This window comes from Trachypithecus francoisi, unplaced genomic scaffold (genome assembly GCF_009764315.1).
Source record: "Trachypithecus francoisi isolate TF-2019V2 unplaced genomic scaffold, Tfra_2.0 Lachesis_group6, whole genome shotgun sequence".
NCBI lineage: Eukaryota > Metazoa > Chordata > Mammalia > Primates > Cercopithecidae > Trachypithecus > Trachypithecus francoisi.
The window spans coordinates 31,396,902-31,423,524 of record NW_022681471.1 but is presented as its reverse complement, the minus strand read 5'-3'; the positions used below and the strand labels follow the sequence as shown (position 1 = coordinate 31,423,524).

General features: G+C 36.3%; 1 protein-coding gene and 1 non-coding gene across 2 annotated transcripts in view; both read right to left on the bottom strand.

The window, feature by feature from the left end:
• Positions 1–18,266, bottom strand: part of LOC117077673 (eukaryotic translation initiation factor 4H-like) — a 50,080-nt gene extending 31,814 nt beyond the window's left edge. The window contains 1 exon segment of the mRNA XM_033201364.1: positions 18,179–18,266. Within this exon segment, the coding sequence (XP_033057255.1) occupies positions 18,179–18,266 (88 nt within the window).
• A 6,898-nt stretch (positions 18,267–25,164) lies between these two features.
• Positions 25,165–25,226, bottom strand: LOC117078637. The gene has a single exon (XR_004435078.1). It is a non-coding gene; the product is annotated as a U7 small nuclear RNA (small nuclear RNA).
• Between the last annotated feature and the right edge of the window lie 1,397 nt (positions 25,227–26,623).

The window sequence follows — 26,623 nt, the reverse complement described above, 5'->3', positions numbered from 1 at the left end:
AGATTTTTAAATTTTGTGTATATTTTTAAAAAGCAATTTGTTTTATTAATCTTTTGTATCATTTTCTTCATTTCCAATTCATTTTTATGCTCTGATCTTTATTATTTCTTTTTCTCTACTAATTGTATTATTTACTTTTGCTTTCCTAGTATTTAAAATACATCATTAGATTTTTTTGACATATATCTTCTTTTGAAGTAAGCATTTAAAGCTATAAATTTCCATCTTAATACTGCTTTCATTGTATCCCATAGGTTTTATGTTTTTTCGTGTTGTAGGTATGTTGTGTTTTCATTACCATTTGTTTTAAGACAAATTTTAATTTTCTTTCAATTTCTTTATTGACCCACTGATTCAGGAGCATATTGTTTAATTTCTGTATGTTTACATATTTTCCAAAATTTATCGTTATTGATTCTAGTTTTATTCCATTGTGGTCAGAGCAGATGCTTTATATTATTTGAATGTTTTAAGGCTCTTTTTGTGATCTAAAATATAGTGTATTCTTGAAAATAATCCATGTGCTGAGGACAAGAATATTTATTCTGCCGTCATTGGTGAAATGTTTTTGTAAATATCTATTAAGTTCATTTGATCTATAATGAAGGTTAATTCTGATGTTTCCTTGTTGATTTTCTGTCTGGAAGATCTGACCAATGCTGAAAGTGGGGTTTGGAATTCTCCAGCTATTATTGTATTGGGGTCTATCTGTTAACTCTAATAATATTTGCTTTATATATCTTGGTGCTCTAGTATTGGGGGTGTGTGTGTGTGTGTGTGTGTGTGTGTGTAATTATTATGTCTTCTTGCTGAATTGACTCCTTTATTACTATGTGGTGACCTTCTTTGTCTCTTTTTTTAGTTTTTGTCTTGAAATCTATTTTGTCTAAGTATAGCTAATCCTGTTCTTTTTTGCTTTCCATTGGCATGGAATATCTTTCTCCATCTTTTTATTTTTAGGATATATGTGTTTTTATAGGTGAATTGTGTTTCTTATAGGCAACAGATCATTAGTTCTTGTTTTCTTATTCATTCAACCACATTTGTTTTTTGAATGGTTTAGTCCATTCATATTCTTATTATTGAGAATTAAGGATTTACTCATGCCATTTTGTTATTTGTTTTCTGGTTCTTTTCTAGTCTTTTTCTCCTAATTTCTCTCCTTCCTCTCTTTCTTTTCTTTGGTGTTATGATTTATTTTCTTGATTTTTATTTTTTGTGCATCTGGTATATGTTTTCTGATTTGAGGTTGACAAGAGGCTTACAAATTTTATTTCATAACCTATTATTGTAAGCTGATTAAGACTTAATACAGTTTGCATAAAGAAGCAAAAAGAAAACTAATAAAAGCTATACAGTTTAACTCCGTTCTCTGCATTTTAACTTTTTATTATTTCTATGTATATCTTGTTGTACTTCTTCTGTCTTGAAAAGCTATTATAGTTATTATTTTTGATTGGTTCATTGTTTTGTATTTCTACCTAATATGAGTAGTTTACACAGTCACAATGTCATAATATTCTGTGTTTCTTTGTGTACTTACTATTATCAGTGATTTTATACCTTCAGGTAGTATTTTCATTGCTCGTGAACGTCCTTTGGGTTTTGATTGTAGTACTCCCTTTAGTGTTCTGGTGTTGATGAAATTCCTCAACTGGTGTTGAGGTCTGGTGTTGATGAAATCCCTTAACTTTTGTTTGTCTGGAAAAGTCTTTATTTCCCCTTCATGTTTGAATGATGTTTTTCCCGTATACACTTTTCTAGGGTAAAAGCATTTTTTTTTCTTGACCAATTTAAATATGTCATGCCACTCTTCTGTGATCAGTAAGGTTTCCACTGAAAAGACTGTTGCCAGGTTATTGGAGATCCATTGTATTTTATTTGTTCTTTTCTCGTGCTGCTCTTAGGATCCTTTATCTTTGATCTTTGGAGTCAAAGATATATTCCAGCACAGCTAGAATATAAAGCAGCTAGAATATAAAGCAGGAAGAAAAACGTGAAAAGAGTAGACTTATCTAGCCTCCCAGTCTACAACTTTAGCCCATCAAACATTGAACTATAAATTCTTCAGTTTTGGGACTCGGCTGGCTCTCCTTTCTCTTCACCTTCAGATGGCCTAATGTGGGACCTTGTGATAATGTGAGTTAATACTTAATAAACTCCCTTTTATATATATATATATATATATATATATATATATATATATACACACACACACACACACACATATATATAGGATATATATATCCTATTCTGTCTCTCTAGAGAACCCTAATTAATACAGTAGGGGACATTGTATCTGGCCACTTTCCCTGTTTCATTTCTGTCCTCACTCCTTTGATTTTTAAAATGGGAGAAAATGTCATAGTTATGACTTCTAAAGTCTCTTGCACCTCTAAAATTTGGTACAGAAAGAGCTGGATTTTAATTTTTATAGGATTGTAGTTTATCTTTTTAGTTATTCTGATATGTCTTATTGGAGTTGATGGATTTGCTAATCAAGCATTTTTCGAGAATATAAATGACCTCATTAATTTAGTTTTTTATGTTAATATGCTTTATTTATAAAGGATTCAGTTTGAGTAATTCAATTTGCAGCATGAGTAGTTCAATTTCCACCTATGGTATAATTTGGGATACCGTTTAATACAGTTAAGAAGTGTCATAGAACCAGTGAAGCATTTGAATATCAAAATCCAACAAATATTTATAAAAATATATAGAGCTCTTCCCTTAAAAGCATAAAAATGTACCTAATAAATAGCAAGTAAAAGTAACATTCAAAGTTGAAGTGAGGAGCACTTCTGTTTATTGACGTTGGAGGTAACCAGTTATCTTGTCAGAAAAAAAGTTATCTAGAAGTTAAATTTTCTATACAAGTACATTTAACTGTATCTTAATTTTATACATTTTAAATATATTGCTCACTTATAAATCATATATTAAAGAGAAGGCTATTAACTGTGAATTCTATGCTTCAAATCATGCAGTGTACTATTATTTCTTTAGACTTAGGATTGCATTTATGAGTCCAGATGGCAGTTGTTATAAAAGGCAATTTGCCAAAAGTGTACCTAATTGATATTCATTTAATGTGCACAGAAGTCAAATGACTTTATCATTATACTCCCCTATAATATTGCCTTTCCGATACTCTGCATACATACTTCATGCTAATTCATTTTCTCGGCATGCACACTCTTCCATCAAATTTTCCTTATTTATACATCTACTTACACCAGTTCCTGGCTTTTAATAAAGTCTAAAAATGCATCAATCAGGGAAAATCACCAAATTGTTTCTTATGCACAAAAGCTGGTTGTTGATTGTAGTTATCTCAGTTAAAAGCCTTAGAGTATTTAAGGCTTTTTATGCAGCATTAAGGATACTTGGCTGCACACAATATTACAATTATTAAATCCTAGAAATTCTACATTGAATAAGAGAAAAATGTATATGTCTTTGAGGAGGTTATGCTTCACATCTACAGGTTGCTAGTGGCGAATGTAATCCACACAAACTATATAAAGAAGATAATTTGACACATTGGAGTTTCATAATTTTTAATGTATTTAAAGGCATTGACTAACTCAACAGCATATAAATATACAGTTCTAAAGAAAGCTCTCTTCTCTGGGTACTACATCAAGAACCACGATTGAGAGGTTTCCCTTGAAAGTATTGAGCATGTGGGAAATTTGGGTCCTTTGCGATGGAAGACACTTTAACTTTGGACTCTAGAGTGTGAATGAAATTGTAGGAAACTAAGACATATAACATCAAACTGCCCTTCTTTATTTTTATAATAAAGCAACTTATTAAAATGTCTCTGCTTATTAATAAAGACAGGATTTTCTGATGTCCCTCATAAAATATGGTCTGCATATCAGTGCAGATCATGTATCCCTTCTTCAAAATGCTTGGGATCATAAGTATTTCTGATTTCAGATTTTTTGGGGGTTTTGTAATATTTGCATTATATAGTCATAGACTGTATAACAACATTTTGGTCAACAGTGGACCACCATATAATGGTGCCCCATAAGATTATAATGGAGCTGAAAATTTCTATTGGACAAGTTATTGAATTACTATTTCTCTACACTACTCAGTATCGTAACATGCTGTACAGGTTCCTAGCCTAGGAGCAATATGCTATACCATATAACCTAGGTGGATAGTAGGCTATATCATCTAGGTTTGTATAAGTACACACTATGATGTTCACAAATCAACAGAATGGCCTTACAATACATTTCTTACTATGTATCCTCATCAATAAGAGATGCATGCCAGTACTTAACAAGTTGAACATCCCATATCTGAAAATCTGAAATCCAAAATGCTTCAATGAGCATTTCCTTTAAGTGTCATGTCAGTACTCAAAAAGTTTCAAACTTTGGAGCAGTTTAGATTTGAGAGATTTGCATTTGGGTTAGTCAACCAGTAATAGTATCCCTTGTAGTGGATATCCTGCTGTGGAAGATATTCTCAGCAGGAGGACCATTAATTCCTCCAACTCATGGAACAACTGCCCTGTAGATTTCAGTTATCCCCAGTACTCATCACTTCCCCCACCTGTGTTAGCCCATTTTGCATTGCTATAAAGAAATACTTGAAACTGGTAATTTATAAAGAAAACAGGTTTATTTTGGCTCACAGTTCTGCAGACTGCATAAGAAGTATGGCATCAGCATCTGCTTTTGACAAGAAAGCTTTTAGTTATGAAGGAAGGCAAGGGGAGACAGAATGTCACATGATAAGAGAGGGAGCAAAAGAGAGGGGAATGAGATACCAGGCTCTTTTTAAAAATCCGATATCATAGTAGCTAATAAAGAATTCACTTATTACTATGGGGAGGGCATCAAGGCATTCATGAGAGATCCACCCCCCATAACCCAAATGCCCCCCACTAGGCCCCACCTTCAACATTGGGGATCAGGTTTCTACAGGAAATTCGATAGGAAAAATACTTAAAATATATGACCTTCTGAAACTGATTCTGTTTTGAGGTACATGAACATTTCCTGTGTGGTTTTTTTTCCCTAATGAAACAAGAATATTAACGAAGTGATTCTCAAGCCCTCTTAAATGCTTGAATTTGATTATTAACACAAGTATCTTGAAATTATTGGGTTATAAAATAAGGCTTTATTATGTGCCACAGCATATTCCCTGAGTCATTGAAGACCTCAACAAGAAACACTGTATTAGTTAGTTCTTGTGCTGCTATGAAGGAATACCTGAGACCTGGTAATTTATAAAGAAAAAAGGTTTAATTAACTCACAGTTCCACATGGCTGGAGAGGCCTCAGGAAATTTACAATCATGGCAGAGGGCACCTCTTCACAAGGTGGCAGGAGAGAGAATGAGTGCCCAGTGGAGGGGGAAGCCTGTTATAAAACCACCAGATCTCAATGGAACTAACTTACTATGATGAGAACAGGATGAGGGAAACCACCTCCATGATTCAGTTATCTCCACCTGGTTCCTCCCATGACACATCAGGATTATTTCAACCACAATTCAGGATGAGATTGGTGGGGGGCAGTGGTGAACACAGCCAAACCATATCAACATGGAACATTCATAGTACAATTATTTGAGGAGGGTTTATTTATGAAGGGAATGTTCATAAAGACATTGACAGGGTATATGGGAACCACAAGATTCAGTGTAAGAACCAAGAGAAGTTGACACTGTTACTGTCTCTAATCCTGAGAGACAGAGATAGACAGTGGTTAATGAAACTCAAAGGGAGAGAGGTTTACGTAAAGCCCACTGCTTTAAAGAGCAGTCAGTTTCTCATGAGAGGCACAGCCAAAGTAAAACCTCATAAGAAGGGAACCAGAAAAATAAATACCCAACTTCACTCTTCTCTCCCTCTGGTCTTTGAGTGCTCCCTACTGGCTCAACCCAACTGAAAGCCATAGGGCAGGGGAATTCAATGTGTAGTCCACACAGATCAGCCTCCTGAGGAAGAAAGCCAGATAAAGAAGAAAAAAACCCCTCAGAATCCAGAGGTGTAAACATGTCAGTCAGATGTATTTATTTAACATATATGATGTGTCTTACGTTATATGTGATAAATAACCTATAGATTCCTTATATATATTATTTCCTTTAATTCTCATAAAATCATGAGAGAATATTTTATTAGACCCACTGTACTGATGAGAAGTTGAAGTATAATGAGTTTAATTAATTTGACCTAAGTCACACAGATAATCACCTCAGGTCTAGTCTCATAAATATCATTCTGTATTTCTTCTCTATGAAACTTATTATTATTGGCTAGGATTATTGAAAGCATATTGATTTTAATTCTATTTGCTATCCTAAGAGGTAGCTCCTGATATTGCCATTAGACAAATAGGGAAACCGAGACACAGGGACAATGTAATAACTTAGTCAATATTATAGAACTAATAAGGGACAACAGCAGGAATTGGACCCAGGAAGTCTGATTCTAGAGCTCAAGTTGTTTGTTAACTGCTACAATATAGCATCTGCTGACTTCTCATTTTTTTTTCTAAACTATTCTATTAGATTTGGTTTGTTTATTCTTTACATTATGAAGCATCGGTTAGAATAGTTTGTTTGTTTGTTTGTTTTGAGACAGAGTCTCACTCTGCCACCCAGGCTGGAGTGCAGTGGTGTGATCTTGGTTCACTGCAACCTCTGCCTCCCGGGTTCAAGCAATTCTCCTGTCCCAACCTCCTGAGTAGCTGGGATTACAAGCATGTGCCAACATGCTCGGCTAATTTTTGTATATTTCACAGAGACAGGGTTTCACCATGTTGACAAAGCTGGTCTCGAACTCCTGACCTCAGGTGATCCGCCCACCTCGGCCTCCCAAAGTGCTGGGATTACAGGCATGAGCCACCGAGCCCAGCCTAGAATAGTTTTTATGACCCTTTTTCTTTTAACTCATCTCCTGTTCCAGTCTTTAAATGAAAGAAATATCTACCTGTAAATACTTTGCCCCACTTCTTCATACCTTTCCCAAAGAAGGAAGATACTCTTTCCTCTACGTTAGTAATAATAGCTTTCTGCTCCTGTGTGGACCAGTATTTTACCTCTAGTATTCTGGAACTGAGTTTGTGATCTGTACAATTAGAATGGCAAGATGATCTTATACATGGGCTGGAGATGAAAAATACCTAAAATTTCATATTCTGATGCAAAATATACCATTTTCTATCAGAATTGAACCCTGAACTACCAACATCACTACAACAACAAAACACTAGAGAGGGTGTTTCTAAATCTGTTTTAATAGAATTAAATAAGTCCTAAATAAGATTAAATCATAGATCTCATGCTAAGTGATATTATATTTTGTAATTTGTATCATTTTTAATACCTAAATAACACGTTAACTTTAGAAAATACAGATAAATGGCAAGAAGAGCAAACAAAGATCTCTAGTTTTACAACCTAGAGATAAGCACTGTTTACATTTTGATGGAACTTTTTCTGGAATTTTATTTAGTATATTCATTTGTATGAATTTATTTAGATGCAAGTTTATAATACTTTTAAAATAATTTTTAAAAGCCTGAGTAATATATGCTCATTGCAGAAGAAAATTAAATAACATAGTTAAACAAAAGGAATCAAACTAGAAACCAACACAGAGAAAGCTAGTGTTAATGTTTTGGGGAATTATTCTACATTACTTTCTCTGCATATATTTATATATACTGAAAACATTTTATAGAAGTAGATTCATGCTGTCCGTTGTTTTCTGGTCTGCATAATAGTCTTCTATTTGAGGGTACTGCCTCAATTACTTTTCTTTAAATAAATTTTAAATACATGAATACATAAATATGTGAATGTGTGTGTGTGTGTGTGTGTGTGTATATATAGACTTTAAGTTCTGGAGTACATGTACATGAACGTGCAGGTTTGTTACATAGGTATACACGTGCCATGGTGGTTTGCTGCACCCATCAACCCATCAACCCATCAACCCATCATCTACATTAGGTATTTCTCCTAATTCTATCCTTCCCCTAGCCCCACATCCCCCAACAGGCCCTGGTGTGTGATGATCCTCTGCCTGTGTCCATGTGTTCGCATTGTTCAACTCCCACTTATGAGTGAGAACATGCGGTGTTTGGTTTTCTGTTCTTGTGTTAGTTTGCTGAGAATGATGGTATCCAGCATCATCCATGTCCCTACAAAGGATAGGAACTCATCCTTTTTTATGGCTACATAGTATTCCATGGTGTATATGTGCCACATTTTCTTTATCCAGTCTATCATTGATAGGCATTTGGGTTGATTCCAAGTCTTTGCTATTGTGAACAGTGCTGCAATAAACATATGTGTGCATGTGTCTTTATAGTAGAATGATTTATAATCCTTTGGGTATATACCCAGTAATCTTTTGGGATTGCTGGGTCAAATAGTATTTCTAGTTCTAGATCCTTGGTGAATCGCCACACTGTCTTCCACGACAGTTGAACTGGCGTGAGATGGTATCACATTGTGGTTTTGATTTGTATTTCTCTAATGACCAGTGATGATGAGCATTTTTTCATGTTTCTTGGCTGCATAAATGTCTTCTTTTGAGAAGTGTCTGTTCATATCCTTCACCCATTTTTGGTGGGGTTCTTATTTTTTTTCTTGTGAACCTGTTTCTTTGTGGATTCTGGTTATTAACCCTGTGTCAGATGGATAAATTGCAAAAATGTTCTCCCATTCTGTAGGTTGCCTGTTCACTCTGATGATAGTTTATTTTGCTATGAAGAAGCTTTTAGTTTAATCAGATCCCATTTGTCAATTTTGGCTTTTGTTGCCATTGCTTTTGGTGTTTTAGTCATGAAGTCTTTGCCTATGCCTATGTCCTGAATGGTATTGCCTAGGTTTTCTTCCAGGGTTTTTATGGTTATAGGTCTTACATTTAAGTCCTTAATCCATCTTGAGTTATTTTTGTATGAGGTGTAAGGAAGGAATCCAGTTTCAGCTTTCTGCATATGGCTAGCCAATTTTCCCAACGCCGTTTATTAAATAGGGAATATTTTCCTCATTGCTTGTTTTTATCAGGTTTGTGAAAGATCAGATGGTTGTAGATGTGTGGTATTATTTCTGAGGCCTCTGTTCTGTTCCATTGGTCTATGTATCTGTTTTGGTACCAGTACCATGCTGTTTTTGTTACTGTAGCCTTGTTGTATAGTTAGAAGTCAGGTAGTGTGATGCCTCCAGCTTTGTTCTTTTTGCTTAGGATTGTCTTGAATATGTGGGCTCTTTTTTCGTTCCATATGAAATATAAAGTAGTTTTTTCTAATTATGTGAAAAAAGTCCATGGTAGCTTGATGGGGATAGCATTGAATCTATAAATTACTTTGGGCAGTATGGCCATTTTGATGATATTGATTCTTCCTATCCATGAGCATGGAATGTTTTTCCATTTGTTTGTGTCCTCTCTGATTTCCTTGAGCAGTGGTTTGTAGTTCTCCTTGAAGAGGTTCTTAATATCCCTTGTAAGTTGTTTTCCTAGGTATTGTATTCTCTTTGTAGCAATTGTGAATGGGAGTTCACTCAGTTTGTCTCCCTGTTTTTCTGTTATTGATATATAGGAATGCTTGTTATTTTTGCACACTGATTTTGTATCCTGAGACTTTATTGAAGTTGCTTATCAGCTTAAGGAGATTTTGGGCTGAGATAATGGGGTTTTCTAAATATACAATCATGTCATCTGCAAACAGAGACAATTTGACTTCCTCTTTTCCTAATTGAATACCATTTATTTCTTTCTCTTGCCTGATTGCCCTAGCCAGAACTTCCAATACTGTGTTGAATAGGAGTGGTGAGTGATGGCATCCTTGTCTTGTGCCAGTTTTCAAAGGGAATGCTTCCAGTTTTTGCCCCTTCAGTATGATATTGGCTGTGGGTTTGTCATAAATAGCTCTTATTACTTTGAGATAGGTTCCATCAATGCCTAGTTTATTGAGAGTTTTTAGCATGAAGGGCTGTTGAATTTTGTTGAAGGCCTTTTCTGCATCTATTGGGATAATCATGTGGTTTTTGTCATTGATTCTGTTTTTGTGATTGATTACATTTATTAATTTGTGTACGTTGAACCAGCCTTGCATCCCAGGGATGAAGCCAACTTGATCGTAGTGGATAAGCTTTTTGATATGCTGCTGGATTCAGTTTGCCAGTATTTTATTAAGGATTTTCGCATTGAGGTTCATCAGGAATATTGGCCTGAAATTTTCTTTTTTTTGTTGTATCTCTGCCAGGTTTTCACATCAGGATGATGCTGGGCTCATAAAATGAGTTAAGGAGGATTCCCTCTTTTTATATTGTTTGGAATAGTTTCTGAAGGAATAGTACCAGCTCCCCTTTGTACCTCTAGTAGAATTTGGCTATGAATCCATCTGGTCCTGGCCTTTTTTTGGTTAGTCGGTTATTAATTGCTGCCTCAATTTCAGAACTTGTTATTGGTCTATTAGGGATTTGAGTTCTTCTTGGTTTATTCTTGGGAGGGTATATGTGTCCAGGAATTTATCCATTTCTTCTAGATTTTCTAGTTTGTGTAGAGGTGTTTATAGTATTCTCTGATGGTAGTTTTTATTTCTGTTGAATCAGTGGTGTTATCCCCTTCATGATTTTTTATTGTGTCTATTTGATTTTTCTCTCTTTTCTTCTTTATTATTCTGGCTAGCAGTCTATTATTATGTTGATCTTTTCAAAGAACCAGCTCCTGGATTCCTTGATTTTTTGAAGGGTTTTTCATGTCTGTCTCCTTCAGTTCTGCTCTGATCTTAGTTATTTCTTCTCTTCTGCTAGCTTTTGAATTAGTTTGCTCTTGCTTCTCTAGTTCTTTTAATTGTGATGTTAGGGTGTCAATTTTAGATCTTTTCCCCTTTTTTGTGGGCATCTAGTGCTATAAATTTCCCTCTACACACTGCTTTAAATGTGTCCCAGAGATTCTGGTATGTTATGTCTTTGTTCTCATTGATTTCAAATAACATCTTTATTTCTGCCTTCATTTTATTTGCTCAGTAGTCATTCAGGAGCAGGTTGTTCAGTTTCCATGTAGTTGTGCAGTTTTGAGTGAGTTTCTTAATCCTGAGTTCTAATTCGATTGCACTGTGGTCTGAGAGACTGTTTGTTATGGTTTCCGTTGTTTTGCATTTGGTGAGGAGTGTTTTACTTCCAATTATGTGGTCAATTTTAGAATAAGTGTGATGTGGTGCTGAGAACAATGTATATTGTGTTGATTTGGGGTGGAGAGTTCTGTAGATGTCTATTAAGTCTGCTTGGTTCAGAGCTGAGTTGAAGTCCTGGATATCCTTGTTAATTTTCTGTCTCATTGATCTGTCTAATATTGGCAATGGGATGTTAAAGTTTCCCACTATTATTGTGTGGGAGCGTAAGTCTCTTTGCAGGGCTCTGAGAACTTGCTTTATACATCTGGGTGCTCCTGTATTGGGTGCATATATATTTAGGATGGTTAGCTCTTCTTGTTGCATTGGTCCCTTTACCATTATGTAATACCCTTTTTTGTCTCTTTTGATCTTTGTGGATTTAAAGTTTATTAGAGACTAGGATCACAACCCCTGCTTTTTTTACTTTCCATTTGCTTGGTAAATATTCCTACATCCCTTTATTTTGAGCCTATGTGTGTCTTTGCACATGACATGGGTCTCCTGAATACTGCACGCTGATGGGTCTTTGTCCAATTTGCTAGTCTGTGTCTTTTAATTGGGGGCATTTAGCCTGTTTACATTTAAGGTTAATATTGTTATGTGTGAATTTGATCCTGCCATTATGATGCTAGTTGGTTATTTTGCCCATTAGTTTATGCAGTTTCTTCATAGCGTCAATGGTCTTTACAATTTGGTATGTTTTTGCAGTGGCTGGTTGTTCCTTTCCATGTTTAGTGCTTCCTTCAGGAGCTCTTGTAGGGCAGGTCTGGTGGTGACAAAATCTCAGCATTTCCTTGTCTATAAAGGATTTTATTTCTCCTTCGCTTATGAAGCTTAGTTTGACTGGATATGAAATTCGGAGTTGAAAATTCTTTTATTTAAGATTGTCGAATATTGGCCCCCACTCTCTTCTGGTTTGTAGGGTTTCTGCAGAGAGATCTGCTGTTAGTCTGATGGGTTTCACTTTGTGGGTAACTTGACCTTTCTCTCTGGCTGCCCTTAACATTTTTTCCTTCATTTCAACCTTTATGAATCTGATGATTATGTGTCTTTGAGTTGCTCTTCTCAAGGAGTATCTTTGTGGTGTTCTCTGTATTTCCTGAATTTGAATGTTGACCTGCCTTGCTAGGATGGGGATGTTTTCCTGGATAATATCCTGAAGATTGTTTTCCAACTTGGTTCCATTCTCCCCGTAACTTTCAGGTACACCAATCAGATGTAGATTTGGTCTTTTCACATAGTCCCATACTTTTTTGAGGCTTCGTTCGTTTCTTTTTACTCTTTTTTCTCTAATCTTGTTTTTTCAGTTTATTTCGTTGAGTTAACCTTTAATCTCTTATATTCTCTCTTCCACTTGATCACTTTGGCTATTCATAGTTGTGTATGCTTCACAAAGTTCTCGTGCTGTGTTTTTCAGCTCCATCAGGTCATTTATCTTCGTCTCTAAACTGGTTATTCTAGTTAGCATTTTGTCTAACCTTTTTTCAAGGTTCTTAGCTTCCTTGCATTGGGTTAGGTCATGCTCCTTTAGCTCAGAGGAGTTTATTACCCACCTTCTGAAGCCTACTTCTGTCAATTCATCAAACTTATTCTCTGTCCTGTTTTGTTTCCTTGCTGGCAAGGAGTTGCAATCCTTTGGAGGAGAAGAGTGTTCTGGTATTTGGAATTTTCAGCCTTTTTGTACTGCTTTCTCCCCATCTTCATGGATTTATCTACCGTTGGTCTTTGAAGTCGGTGACCTTCGAATGGGGTCTCTTAGTGGATGTCCTTTTGTTGTTGTTGATGCTATTCCTTTCTGTTAGTTTTCCTTCTAATAGGCCACTCTGCTGAAGGTCTGCTGGAGTTTGCTGAAGGTCCACTTCAGACCTTGTTTGCCTGGGTATCACCAGCGGAGATTGCAGACCAGAAAAGATTGCTGCCTGTTCCTTCCTCTGGAAGCTTTGTCCCAGAGAGGCACCTGCCAGATGCCAGCCAGAGCTCTCCTGTGTGAGGTGTCTGTCGGCCGCTACTGGGAGGTGTCTCCTAGTGAGGATACACGGGGGTCAGGGACCCACTTGAGGAGGTAGTCTGTCCCTTATCAGAGCTCTAATGCTGTGGTGGTAGATCCACTGCTCTCTTCACAACTGCCAGGTAGGGACATTTAAGTCTACTGAAGCTGTGCCCACAACTGCCCCTTCCCCCAGGTGCTCTGTCCCAGGAGGTGGGGTTTTATCTTTAAGTTCCTGACTTGGGCTGCTGCCTTTTTTTCAGAGATGCCCTGCCGAGAGAGGAGGCAGTCTGGCTACAGTGGCCTTGCCAAGCTGTGTTGGGCTCTGCCCAGTTTGAACTTCCTAGTGGCTTTTTTTTACAGTGTGGATGAAATCTCCCACTCAAGCCTCAGCAATGGTGGGCGCCCCTGCCTCAACCAAGCTCAAGAGTCTGAGGTCAACTTAGACTGCTGTGCTGGCACGAGAATTTCAAGCCAGTGGATCTTAGCTTGCTCGGCTCTGTTGGGTGGGAGTCGCCGAGCTGGACTACTTGGTTCCCTGGCTTCAGCCCCCTTTCCAGGGGAGTGAACGTTTTTGTCTTGCTGGCATCCCAGGCGCCACTGGGGTATGAAAAAAAGAAAAACACAAAACAAAACAAAAACAACTCCTGTGGCTAGCTCAGTGTCTGCCCAAATGGCCGCCCAGTTTTGTGCTGGAAACCCAGGGCCCTGGTGTTGTAGGCATTGGAAGGAATCTCCTGATCTGTGGGTTGTAAAGACCATGGGAAAAGCACAGTATCTGCGCCGAAGTACATGGTACAGTCCCTAATGACTTCCCTTGGATAGAAGAGGAGTTCCCCAACCCCTTGCACTTCCCAGGTGAGGTGATGCCCCACCATGCTTCAGCTCACCTTCCTAGGGCTGTACCCACTGTCCAACCAGCCCCAGTGAGATGAACCAGGTACTTCTGTTGGAAATGAAGAAATCACCTGCCTTCTGCATCGATCTCCCTGGGAGCTGCAGACTGGAGCTGTTCCTATTCAGTCATCTTGCCAGCAACCCCAGAATCTTATTGTTGATGTTTAAATTGTTATTTTCAAAAATATTTTATACATAGTTTTGATAAACATCTTTATGGTTAAATATTTGTGATTTTTCAAGGTGATTTTCTTAGGCTAAATCTCAGAAATAAAATTTCTGTGTTTATAAAAGAATGGGTACTTTTAAGCTTTTGATTCATATCTTAAAATTATCTCTCAGGAAGAGTTACTAATTTACATTGCCACTGGTAGTATGTGAGAATACTTATTTTTCCATGCACTTATCTTTACTGAATATTGTTTTAAAAGAGGAGAAATAACTAATTTAAGAGAAGAAAATATTATTTTAATTTTTGTTCGTGTTTCTTTTTTTACCTATATAGAAAAGGTTTTCTGTAGGTGGTGTGTATGAATTATCTGTTTATGCAAGTGAAGCTATTCAGTCACAAAAATATTTTATGGAATGAGCCTATGTAGCATTTAGAGGAGGCTAGAAAAGGGTGATAAATGAATCTGCATGGGCAAAGGGGCATAATTTTAAAAAGTATTTATCATAAGTTTAAGTAGTTGTAAAGAATGTGATTTCAGTGATAGTATAAACTTCTACATTTTAAAATAAAAGTCATTTTCCTCTTTCAAATGTTTCCAGTGGAATCTAAATACTATATTGATTTGATTCCTATATCATTTATTTTAAAAGTACATAAATTAGGTCAGAATACTTTAATGATTGTAAAGTTTACATCATTACATTTTCTCCTTTAGCTCATTTTCTCGTTCTACTTTTCCTAGAGTATTTTATCTTAATTAATATGATTTAATTCTTAAAAACTAAATTGATAATCTAATTATATTACTTTGGTGTGTGTGTGTATATATATATATATATTTTTAGAATCCTCTATGTCTATAAAGCTCCAAGTGTTGAATTTTTTTCTTCTGGAATGAATTATTACAAATTATTACATAATTTATCAAATTGTAAGCATATTAATATTTTGGCAAATTAAAATATAAAATGTTATTGAAAATGTATCTCAATAAAATGATAGAAGATGTTTTCAATATTTTAATATTCTAGATGAATTCCATTTTTTATAAGAATGAGACAGATATAATCAATTTTCAAAAATTTTATTTAATTTTTAAAATATGTAAACACAGGAAAAACTTGTTATCCTACATGATTATACTGGCACGAAAGAAATTTTCTCATAACAATGTCTCTTAATCTTTTGAAAACATTTTGAGTTACCTGCCAAAAATCACATACCGATTTACCATCAAAATTATTTTTAAAGATCTATCAGGTAGCAATTCAATTAGACCCTGCTTCAAGTTTGTTAAAAGTAAAGAATTAGATACTATTCAAGTTGCACAATGATGTTATTCAGTCATTAGTAATTCATTTTGTCAACTTCATTATGATAATTTCAAATTGCCTCTTTGTTTGGCACACTACAGGTTTTTACATCCAGTAATGCACTATAATAAAATTGCTGATGGCTGAGAGCTGTGCTTTTCTTTGGTAAAGTCGGAGAAGGGGATTTTGAATGGGGTTTAGACAAAGAGAATCTGTCAATTGCAGGCTAGCAGGTGTAGTCTCAGGTAGACAATTATTAGGAAATAATTCATATGAAAGTTGAAGGTGAAAGTTGAAGGTCTGAAATTATCCTAAAAATTTTCATTCTTCCACACATTATTTGAAAAGCTTTGCATATACTTCCAGGAGTATATGCATGGTGATTTATGATCTTTGATTTGAAACATAATGTACCTTTGCTTCATCTTCACTAGTTTTCTTTCCTCCAATAAAATTATGAAGTCTTCTGTGGCGGTGACATTTGTTTATACTCTCTTTTCACCTGGTATAATTGTGGGCACATAATAGGGACACTATAAATACAAATGGTCCTCAACTTAACAATGGTTTGACAAGCATTTTTTTTTTTTTTAGTTTTATAATGATTGCAAAAGTGATGTGCATCCTGTAGAAACTGTATTTTGAGTACCCGTACACTCATACTGTTTTTTACTTTCAGTACAATAATGAATAAATTACATGAGGTATTCAACCCATTATTAAAAAATAGACTTTGTGTTAGGTGATTTTTCCCAACTGTAGGCTAATATAAATGTTCTGAGAATGTTTAAGTTATGCTAGGCTTAGCTATAATGCTTTATAAGTTAGGTGTACTAATTCATTTTTGACATGATATTTTTAATTTATGATGGGTTTATTGTGACATAATCCCATTGTGAAGTTGAGGAGCAACAGTATTGCATTAATCTGAATAGGTTATTTTTTTTTCTATAAAGTAAGAAATGAGCTAAATATAAGAATAGTGGAGGAAAAAGTCGATACAGTACTAGGGGACAATAGGTTTGCAGAAGAGGAGCCAAATAAATATGGGAAATAAACATAGGGTACAATCAATTGAGGACATTTTTAAATTTTAGTCATGACCAAATATTTCTCTTTTTTTGTAGTAAAATCAGTTGTAACCATAAATAACTTATGTTTTTTACAGTGGACATGGTGGTTTTGAGTCAATCTTCTGCCTATCTCAATACCACTCATACTACAGGACTTTTTTCTTAAATCTTTCCTGACTATCCCAGCCTTCTTTCATGTCTCTTTCTCAACTATTTGTAATTCATATCATATAATTTATTCTGTAATTACATACTGAACTATATTGTTTGATATTTTGTCCTAAGTTTGTTTCATTTCCCCAACTAGATTGAGGGCAGATAATAAGTTTTATTGCATACAGTAAATATCTTGTTAGTATTTGTAGTGTGATTAAAAGTCCTTCAAAAGTTTAGTATAGTGGCTTTGAAGGTTAAAAAAAATGAAGTACTTAGAAATACAACTCGTAAACTACAAATAACTTGATTGAGAATTAGACTCATTACACCTCCCTCTGCTTTTTGTTTTATATTCTTTAAGCATCTTTAGAAATTATTTATTTTACTATAAATGAATAATATTCTACTGTTTATGAAAGGAGAGATGACAACGGCCTTGATTACACTGTCGTTTAGCAACTATATAATTACCAAATACAGACCCAAGTCTGTCACATATTTTGGTCGTTGTAGCTAAAGACCCATTATTGTTGCTACTATTAAATTTTCAGTTATAGTCTTTCATCCTAATGTAAGAGCTAATAACCTTGAAACCATTTTCTCCTATAGTTTCCCCTTAATATAATCATTTATGTTTATTAGTAGGGAGACATTTTCCCACATTCTGTCTTCTTCCTTCTGACCGAGACATCCTGTGGAGTTATAGCAAGTCAGGAAAATGATCAAACCTTTAAGTTATGAGTTTCCAGAAGTGTAAGCTTCTATTATACTCCTATGATAAGCATTTTCTCTCTTCTACTAAATCAGTGTTTCTCAATATAAGAGGCTTGAATTCAATGTAATAGGTTTGAATTTTTAAAGTTAACTTTCTTTAAATTTGGTTTTATAATAATCTTGTATTTATTTGAGACTAATCAAAGATAAAGCAAGTGCAAAATAAAGACAGTGACTCTAAAGCAAATGAAAGAGGGAGTTGATTTACTTATGACCCCTTTCTTGAAAATCATTGCTCTACTTTGTAAACTAATTGAAATAATCTTTTTCCCATAAGCCGAGCATTGTCAGGCACAATACAGGCATTGGGAAAATGTTTTTGGAATGCTCAAATTAAAAGTGCAGTAGCTGTTTATTACTACAATTCATCATAGATTCGCCTATAAATTGATAATAGAGCATATCCAACTATTGATAATGATACTTTAGAACTTTATTTTAAAGGATGAAATGCTCATGGCATACTGTTGAGTAAACAATGCAGATTAAAAACATGTATTATTGGTATAATTTTGTGTATATGTATCTATACTATACACATATGTATCTATGAGTTTGTATGGTTTAAAATATCAGACTACATATTTAGATATGTTAAATTAGTTATACATTCCTATGATGAAATTTAGGTCAAATACCATAACTGCATTTTGATATTCCCTGGATCTCCTTATCTACCATTGTCTTGCTGTTACTTGAGGCAAGCTTGTTGTCAATCACCTCCATGCTGCTGTTCACATGATAGTGGGTAAGTTCTCACGAGATCTGATGGTTTTATAAGGAGCTTTCCCTGTTTGCTCAGAACTACTCTTTGCTGCCACCATGTGAAGAAGGACATGTTTGCTTCCCCTTCTGCCGTGATGGTAAGTTTCCTGAGGCCTCCTCAGCCATGCAGAACAGTGAGTCGATTAAACTCTTTCCTTTATAAATGACCCAGTCTCAGGCAGTTTTTTATGGCAGCGTGAGAATAGACTAATACAGGAAATTGATACCACAGAGAGTGGGGTGCTGCTGTAAAGGTATTCGGAAATGTGGAAGTGACTTTGGAACTCAGTAACAGGCAGAAGTTGGAACAGTTTGGAGGGCTCAGAAGAAGACAGAGAAATGTGGGAAAATTTGGAAATTCCTGGAGACTTGTTTGCTGGCTTTGACCAAAATGGGGAGAGCAATATGGACAATAAATTCCAGGCTGAGGTGGTCTCAGATGAAGATGAGGAAACTGTTGGGAACGGGAGTAAAGGTTATTCTTGCTATGTGCAGAGACTGACAGCATTTTGCCCCACCCTAGAGATCTGTGGAACTTTGAACTTGAGAGAAATGATTTAGGGTATCTGGAAGCAAAAATTTCTTAGCAGCAAAGTGTTCAAGAAGTGACATAGCATAAAAGTTTGGAAAATTTGCTATGATGATGTGATAGAAAAGAAACACTCATTTTTCTGGGGAGAGATTCAAGCCCAATGCAGAAATTTCCGTAAGTAACGATGAGCCAAATGTTAATCACCAAGACAATGGGGAAAATGTCTCCAAGGCATGTTAGAGACCTTCATGGCAGACCCTCCCATTAAAGCCCTGGAGGCCTAGATGGGAAAATGATTTTGTGGGCCAGGCCCCAGGTCCCATGCTGGGCCCAGGGCCCCACTGCTCTGTGCAGCCTTGAGACGTGGTGCCCTGTGTCCCAACTGCTTCAACGCCAGCTGTGGCTTAAAGCTAAGGCTTGCTTCAGAGGGTGCAAGCTCCAAGCCTTGGTAGCTTACACCTGGTGTTGGTACTGTGGGAGCACAGAAGACAAGAATTGAGGTTTGAGAACATCTGCCAAGATTTCAGAGGGTGTATGGAAATGCCTTGAGGTCCAGGCAGAGGTGAGCTGCAGAGGTGGAGCTCTCATAGAGAACCTCTGCTAGGGCAGTGCAAAAGAAAAACAGGGGGTCGGAACCCCCACACAGTCCCCACTGGGGCACTGCCTAGTGGAGCTGTGAGAAGAGGACCACCCACCATCCTCCAGACCCCAGAATGATAGATCCACTGATGGCTTGCACTCTGCACCTGGAAAAGCCACAGACACTCATTGCTAGCCTGTGAAGCAGCTGGTAGCAGGGCTGTATCCTGCAAAGCCACAGGGGTGGCACTGCCCAAGGCAGAGGGAACATACCTCTTGCATCAGCATGAGTTGGATGTGAGACATGGTGTCAAAGGAGATTATTTTGAAGCTTTAAGATTTAATTACTCCCTTGGTGGATTTCAGAGTTTCATGGGGGCCTGTAACCCCTTTGCTTTGGCCATTTTTTTTCCTATTTGAAATGGGTGTATTTATGTAATGCCTGTACGTCCATTGTATCTAGGAAGTAACTAACTTGTTTTGATTTTACAGGCTCATAGATGGAAAGGACTTGCCTTATTTCAGATAAGACTTTGGACTGGGACTTTTGAGTTAATGCTGGAATTAGTTAAAACTTTTTGGGACTATTGGAAGGACATGACTGTGTTTTGAAATGTGAGGACATGAGATATGAGAGCGGCCATGGACATAATTATATAATTTGGCTGTGTCCTCCCTTAAATCTCATCTTGAATTGTAGTTCCCATAATCCCCATATGTCATGGGAGGGACCCAGTGAAAGGTAATTTAATCATGAGCACGGTTATCCCCCATGCTGCTGTTCTCATAATAATTAGTAGGTTCTCACGAGATCTGATGGTTTTATAAGAGGCTTTTTCCTCTTTGCTCAACACTTCTCCTTCCTGCCATCATGTGAAGAAGGACATGTTTGCTTCCCCTTCTCCCATGATTGTAAGTTACCTGTGGTCTCCCAGCCAGGTGGAATAGTGAGTCAATTAAACCTCTTTCCTTTATAAATGACCCAATCTCAGGCAGTTTCTTATAGCAGTGTGAGAATGGGTGAATATATTGAGTCTACTTTCTTTCCTCCAAATGCCTTTCTTCTATATTGATTACTGATACTTGGCTTTCCAGCTTCTTGTGGGTAACTGTATGCTCAGCTCTGTATTGATTTTCTCAAAATGCTCACTCATTCTCATAACTTACAAATATCATCTTCATATGAAGGGCTTCCAAGTCCTTTGCCCAAGCCCCCGCCAATATGTCTTTCCTTTCTTACTTCCAAATTCTGTCTTTCTATTTATCATTCTTCCTGTCTCCATGTGGGAATACTGGAAATAATGTAGATTGTTATTTTATGATATTTATCTAGTCCATGAATTATGCCATTACTTAGGCCCACTCCTTATTCTCTATTCTACTGCTATATTTTTAATCAAGATCCTACCACCTATCTTGATTGCTATAAAAACAGTCAAATTGTTTTTTAAGAGTGCTTTCCCTCCATCAAGCTAGCAAATCCATAATTCTCCTATAACACCACTTTGCTTATACATCTAGGCTTTTGTCACCTAATGATCCATACCTGTAGAATGCATGAGTGAATTGGGAAGCTTAGCTATGCCTCCCTGTGTACCAGATCTCCAGATCTGAGTAATTATGATTGAGTATAAACTCTGGCATATATTTCTCTTTGACCTATTTTTTTTGCATAAAATGGGCACTGAAGATAATAAGCAGAAATATCAAAATTTTATAGGAACATGGACACTTAGATGAAAATTAAGTATCTTACTCAATAAACTTGAATTTGTTTTTGTTAATCCCTGCCAAATTCAGTGCTGGCTTATTTCCCTAGTGTAAGTGGAAAAAGATCAGCTAACAATGTTGAACACTTTGGCAGGGTTAAAAGTATTTTACATATATATATATATATATATATAATTTATATATTTATATATGTTTATATAATATTATGTGTTTGTAACATATATAGATATATAAGCATATAATGTTTATATATAAGTATATACATGTTTATTTATTTTGAGACAGTCTTGCTCTGTTGTTCAGGCTGGAGTAAAGTGGCATGATCTCGGCTCACTTCAATTTATTCTTCCTGGGTTCAAGTGATCCTCCCACCTCAGCTTCCCAAGTAGCTGGGACCACAGGCACGCACCACCGTGTCCAGCTAATTTTAAAAATTATTTGTAGAAACAGGATCTCACTATGTTTTCCAGGCTGGTTTCAAACTCCTGGACTCAAATGAGCTGACCACTTTGGCCTCCCAATGTACTGGGATTACAGCCATGAGCCCCCATGCCTAGCCTGTATTTATTTTTTATTCATGCATTTTAAAGCTTCTTGCAGGTTAATCAGTGACTTTAGAGAGACCTCTGACTTCCTTATATAATCTTTCAGAGAAATCATGTATTTAATCACAGAAACTTAACAGTAGTGAATTGTAATAGCCAAACCTCAGTTCTTTAACACGTTAAGAGTTTATTGTTCATTGATAAAGCATCCAGTGTGGAAATTCAAGCTTGTGTGACTTATTTGCATGACTCAGGAAGCATGGTTCTTTCCTTCTAGTGGCTCCAACATTCCCTAGGGCCTTGGGGTAGGGATTCTTTACATCTCGATTCTTTACATCTGTCTGTTACTGAGAATGATGAAAGAACATGGAGGATTACTTAAAACATTTTAACAACCAGGCCTGGGCATGTCATATATTATTATTATTATTTTTTTATTATATTTTAAGTTCTAGGGTACATGTGCACAACGTACAGGTTTGTTACATATGTATACTTGTGCCATGTTGGTGTGCTGCACCCATCAACTCGTCAGCACCCATCAATTCGTCATTTATATCAGGTATAACTCCCAATGCAATCCCTCCCCCGTCCCCCCTCCCCATGATAGGCCCCAATGTGTGATGTTCCCCTTCCCGAGTCCAAGTGATGTCATTGTTCAGTTCCCACCTATGAGTGAGAACATGCAGTATTTGTTTTTCTGTTCTTGTGATAGTTGACTAAGAATGATGGTTTCCAGCTGCATCCATGTCCCTACAAAGGACGCAAACTCATCCTTTTTGATGGCTGCATAGTATTCCATGGTGTATATGTGCCACATTGTCTTAATCCAGTCTGTCACAGATGGACATTTAGGTTGATTCCAAGTCTTTACTATTGTGAATAGTGCCGCAATAACATATGTGTGCATGTGTCTTATAGCAGCATGATTATATCCTTTGGGTATATACCCAGTAGTGGGGATGGCTGGGTCATATGGTACATCTAGTTCTAGATCCTTGAGGAATCGCCATACTGTTTTCCATAATGGTTGAACTAGTTTACAATCCCACCAACAGTGTAAAAGTGTTCCTATTTCTCCACATCCTCTCCAGCACCTGTTGTTTCCTGACTTCTTAATGATTGCCATTCTAACTGGTGTGAGATGGTATCTCATTGTGGTTTTGTTTTGCATCTCTCTGGTGGCCAGTGATGATGAGCATTTTTTCTTGGGTCTGTTGGCTGTATGAATGTCTTCTTTTGAGAAATGTCTGTTCATATCCTTTGCCAACTTTTTGATGGGGTTGTTTTTTTCTTGTAAATTTGTTTGAGTTCTTTGTAGATTCTGGATATTAGCCCTTTGTCAGATGAGTAGATTGCAAAAATGTTCTCTCATTCTGTAGGTTCCCTGTTCACTCTGATGGTAGTTTCTTTTGCTGTGCAGAAGCTCTTTAGTTTAATGAGATCCCATTTGTCAATTTTGGCTTTTGCTGCCATTGCTTTTGGTGTTTTAGACATGAAGTCCTTGCCCGTGCCTATGTCCTGAATGGTATTCCCTAGGTTTTCTTCTAGGGTTTTTATGGTATTAGGTCTAACATTTAAGTCTCTAATCCATCTTGAATTATTTTCGTGTAAGGAGTAAGGAAAGGATCCAGTTTCAGCTTTCTACTTATGGCTAGCCAATTTTCCCAGCACCATTTATTAAATAGGAATTTCCCCATTTCTTGTTTCTCTCAGGTTTGTCAAAGATCAGATGGCTGTAGATGTTGGTATTATTTCTGAGGACTCTGTTCTGTTCCATTGGTCTATATCTCTGTTTTGGTACCAGTACCATGCTGTTTTGGTTACTGTGGCCTTGTAGTATAGTTTGAAGTCAGGTAGCGTGATGCCTCCAGCTTTGTTCTTATGACTTAGGATTGTCTTGGCAATGCGGGCTCTTTTTTGGTTCCATATGAACTTTAAAGCCGTTTTTTCCAATTCTGTGAAGAAACTCATTGGCAGCTTGATGGGGATGGCATTGAATCTATAAATAACCTTGGGCAGTATGACCATTTTCACGATATTGATTCTTCCTATCCATGAGCATGGTATGTTCTTCCATTTGTTTGTGTCCTCTTTGATTTCACTGAGCAGTGGTTTGTAGTTCTCCTTGAAGAGGTCCTTTACATCCCTTGTAAGTTGGATTCCTAGGTATTTTATTCTCTTTGAAGCAATTGTGAATGGAAGTTCCTTCCTGATTTGGCTCTCTGCTTGTCTGTTACTGGTGTATAAGAATGCTTGTGATTTTGCTCATTAATTTTGTATCCTGAGACTTTGCTGAAGTTGCTTATCAGCTTAAGGAGATTTTGGGCTGAGACGATGGGGTTTCTAATATACAATCATGTCATCTGTAAACAGGGACAGTTGACTTTTTCTTTTCCTAACTGGATACCCTTGATTTCTTTCTCTTGCCTGATTGCCCTAGCCAGAACTTCCAACACTATGTTGAATAGGAGTGGTGTATACCCTTTGCTGATCACAACTAATCAAATGGCTTCACCTAGAGGGATTGAGAAATACAGTTTGTATGCCCAAGATGGGAAAAAATGGGTTTGGTGAACATTGAGCCACTCTCAGTTACAGTTACAGTTACGGATAATGTTAACTTGTCTTCTAAACAATCCGAATTTACACTTTCATTTCTGACTCATATTTCTAGTTGTCTACATTTCATAGGAAGGAAAATATATCTATTATTTCAACATAAATATCTTGGGCTAGAATAATCAAATTGCCTCCACATGTGTACACTGAAATGATCTGATAGTAATTTTTTTGGTAATGGTAGAGGAGGTTGAGGAGTGAAGATGAGTATTGAATAAATTAATAACAAAGTAAATGTGAGCTATGGATAAAATGTGGCTGTTGAAAAACAGTTTTTGAATTCAGTAAAAGTAGTTTGAACATACATTTGCTATATGTCTCAAATATTAGTATGTTTTTCTTTTTAAAGATATAATTCACATAGCATAAAATTTACCCTTTTAAAATTTATAATTTAGTGGTTTTAAAAATAACTGCATAGTTCTAATTCTGGAACACTTTTCATTAGCACAAAAATGAACCCTTGTACTTATCAGCACTCTCCCCAGTTATCTTCTGTCCCTCACCCCTCATAGGGATTTAATTAATCCGTAGATCACTTAAGGAGCATTGTCATTTTATGAATGTTATCAGTCTTCCACTTTATGAACAGTAGGTGTCTTTCCATTTGTACAGATGTTCTTTTATTTCTTTTTACTATATTTTGTAATATTCAGTATATAAGTTTTACAATTTCTTTGTTAACATATTCCTAAGTATTTTATTCCTTTTGATGCTATTGTAAATGAAATTGTGTTCTGAATTTTCTTTTCAGATTGTTCTTTTCTAGTGTATCAAAATAAAATTACTATTTTGCTTTTGTATTCTGAAATTTTGGTAAACTCGTGTGTGTATGTATGTGTGTATTTTCATGAGTTTTCTGGTAAAAACCTGAAAATCAGCTAGACAAATTCTAAAAGAGTTGTAACATGTACTTGTATATTATTAATTCTAATAGCTTCCTTGTGAATTCCTGGGATTTTCCTGATAAAAGGTTATATCATGTACAGATACAGATAGTTTTATTTCTTCCTTTCTAATTTCTATACCCATTTTTTATTTTATTTTATTTTTTTGGTTTTCAATACCATTTTTTATTTTCTTTCAACAATTTCTGTTTGTTTGTTTGTTTTTGTTTTTGAGACAGAGAGTTGCTCTGTCGCCAGGCTGGAGTGCAGTGGCACAATCTCATCTTGGCTTACTGCAACTTCCACCTCCCAGGTTTAAGCAATTCTCCTGCCTCAGCCTTCCGAGTAGCTGGAACTACAGGCATGCACCTCGACACCCAGCTAATTTTCGTATTTTTAGTAGAAACGGGGTTTCACCATGTTGGCCAGGATGGTCTCGATCTCTTGGCCTTGTGATCCACCCGCCTTGGCCTCCCAAAGTGCTGGGATTACAGGTGTGAGCAACCATACCCGACCCTCCAACTCTTATTTTACTTCCAGGGAGTACATGTGCAGGTTTGTTACATGGGTAAATTACATGTCATGGAGTTAGCTGTACAGATTGTTTTGTTACGCAGGGAGTGAGCATAGCGCCTGATAGGTTGTTTGTTGATCTTAACCCTCATCCCACTATCCACCCATAACTAGGCCCCAGTGTCTGTAATTCCTTTCTTTGTGTCCATGTGTATAAAAGGTTTAGCTCCCACTTATAAGTGAGAACATGCAGTACTTGGATTTCTGTTTCTGTGTTAATTTGCTTAGTATGAAATGGTCTCCAGCTCCATTCATGTTACTGCAAAGGGCATGATTTCACTTTGTTTTATGGCTGCATAGTGTTCCATGGTATACATATACATTCACTGGTGGACATCTAGGTTGATTCCATCTGTTTTCTATTGTGAATAGTGCTGTTATTAATGTACAAGTGCATGTGTCTTTATGGTAGAATAATGTATATTCATTTGAATATATACCCAGTAATGGGATTGTTAGTTGAATTATAGTTCTGTTTTAAGTTCTTTCAGAAATTTTCAAACTTTTGTACACAGTGCCTAAACTAATTTACATTCCCACTAACAATATATAAGCATTCCCCTTTCTTTGCAACTTCACCAGCATCTGTAATTTTTTGACATTTTAATAATAGCCATTCTGACTGGTGTGAAATAGTATCTCTTTGTGGTTTTGATTTGCATTTCTCTAATGATTAGTGATATTGAGAATTTCTTCATATGCTTGTTGGCTATGTGTATGTCTTCTTTTGAAAAGTGCCTGTTCATTTCCTGTGCCCATTTTTAAATGGGGTTGTTTGTATTTTGCTTGTTAATTTGTTTATATTCCTAATAGATGTTTGATATTAGATCTTTGACAGATGCATAATTT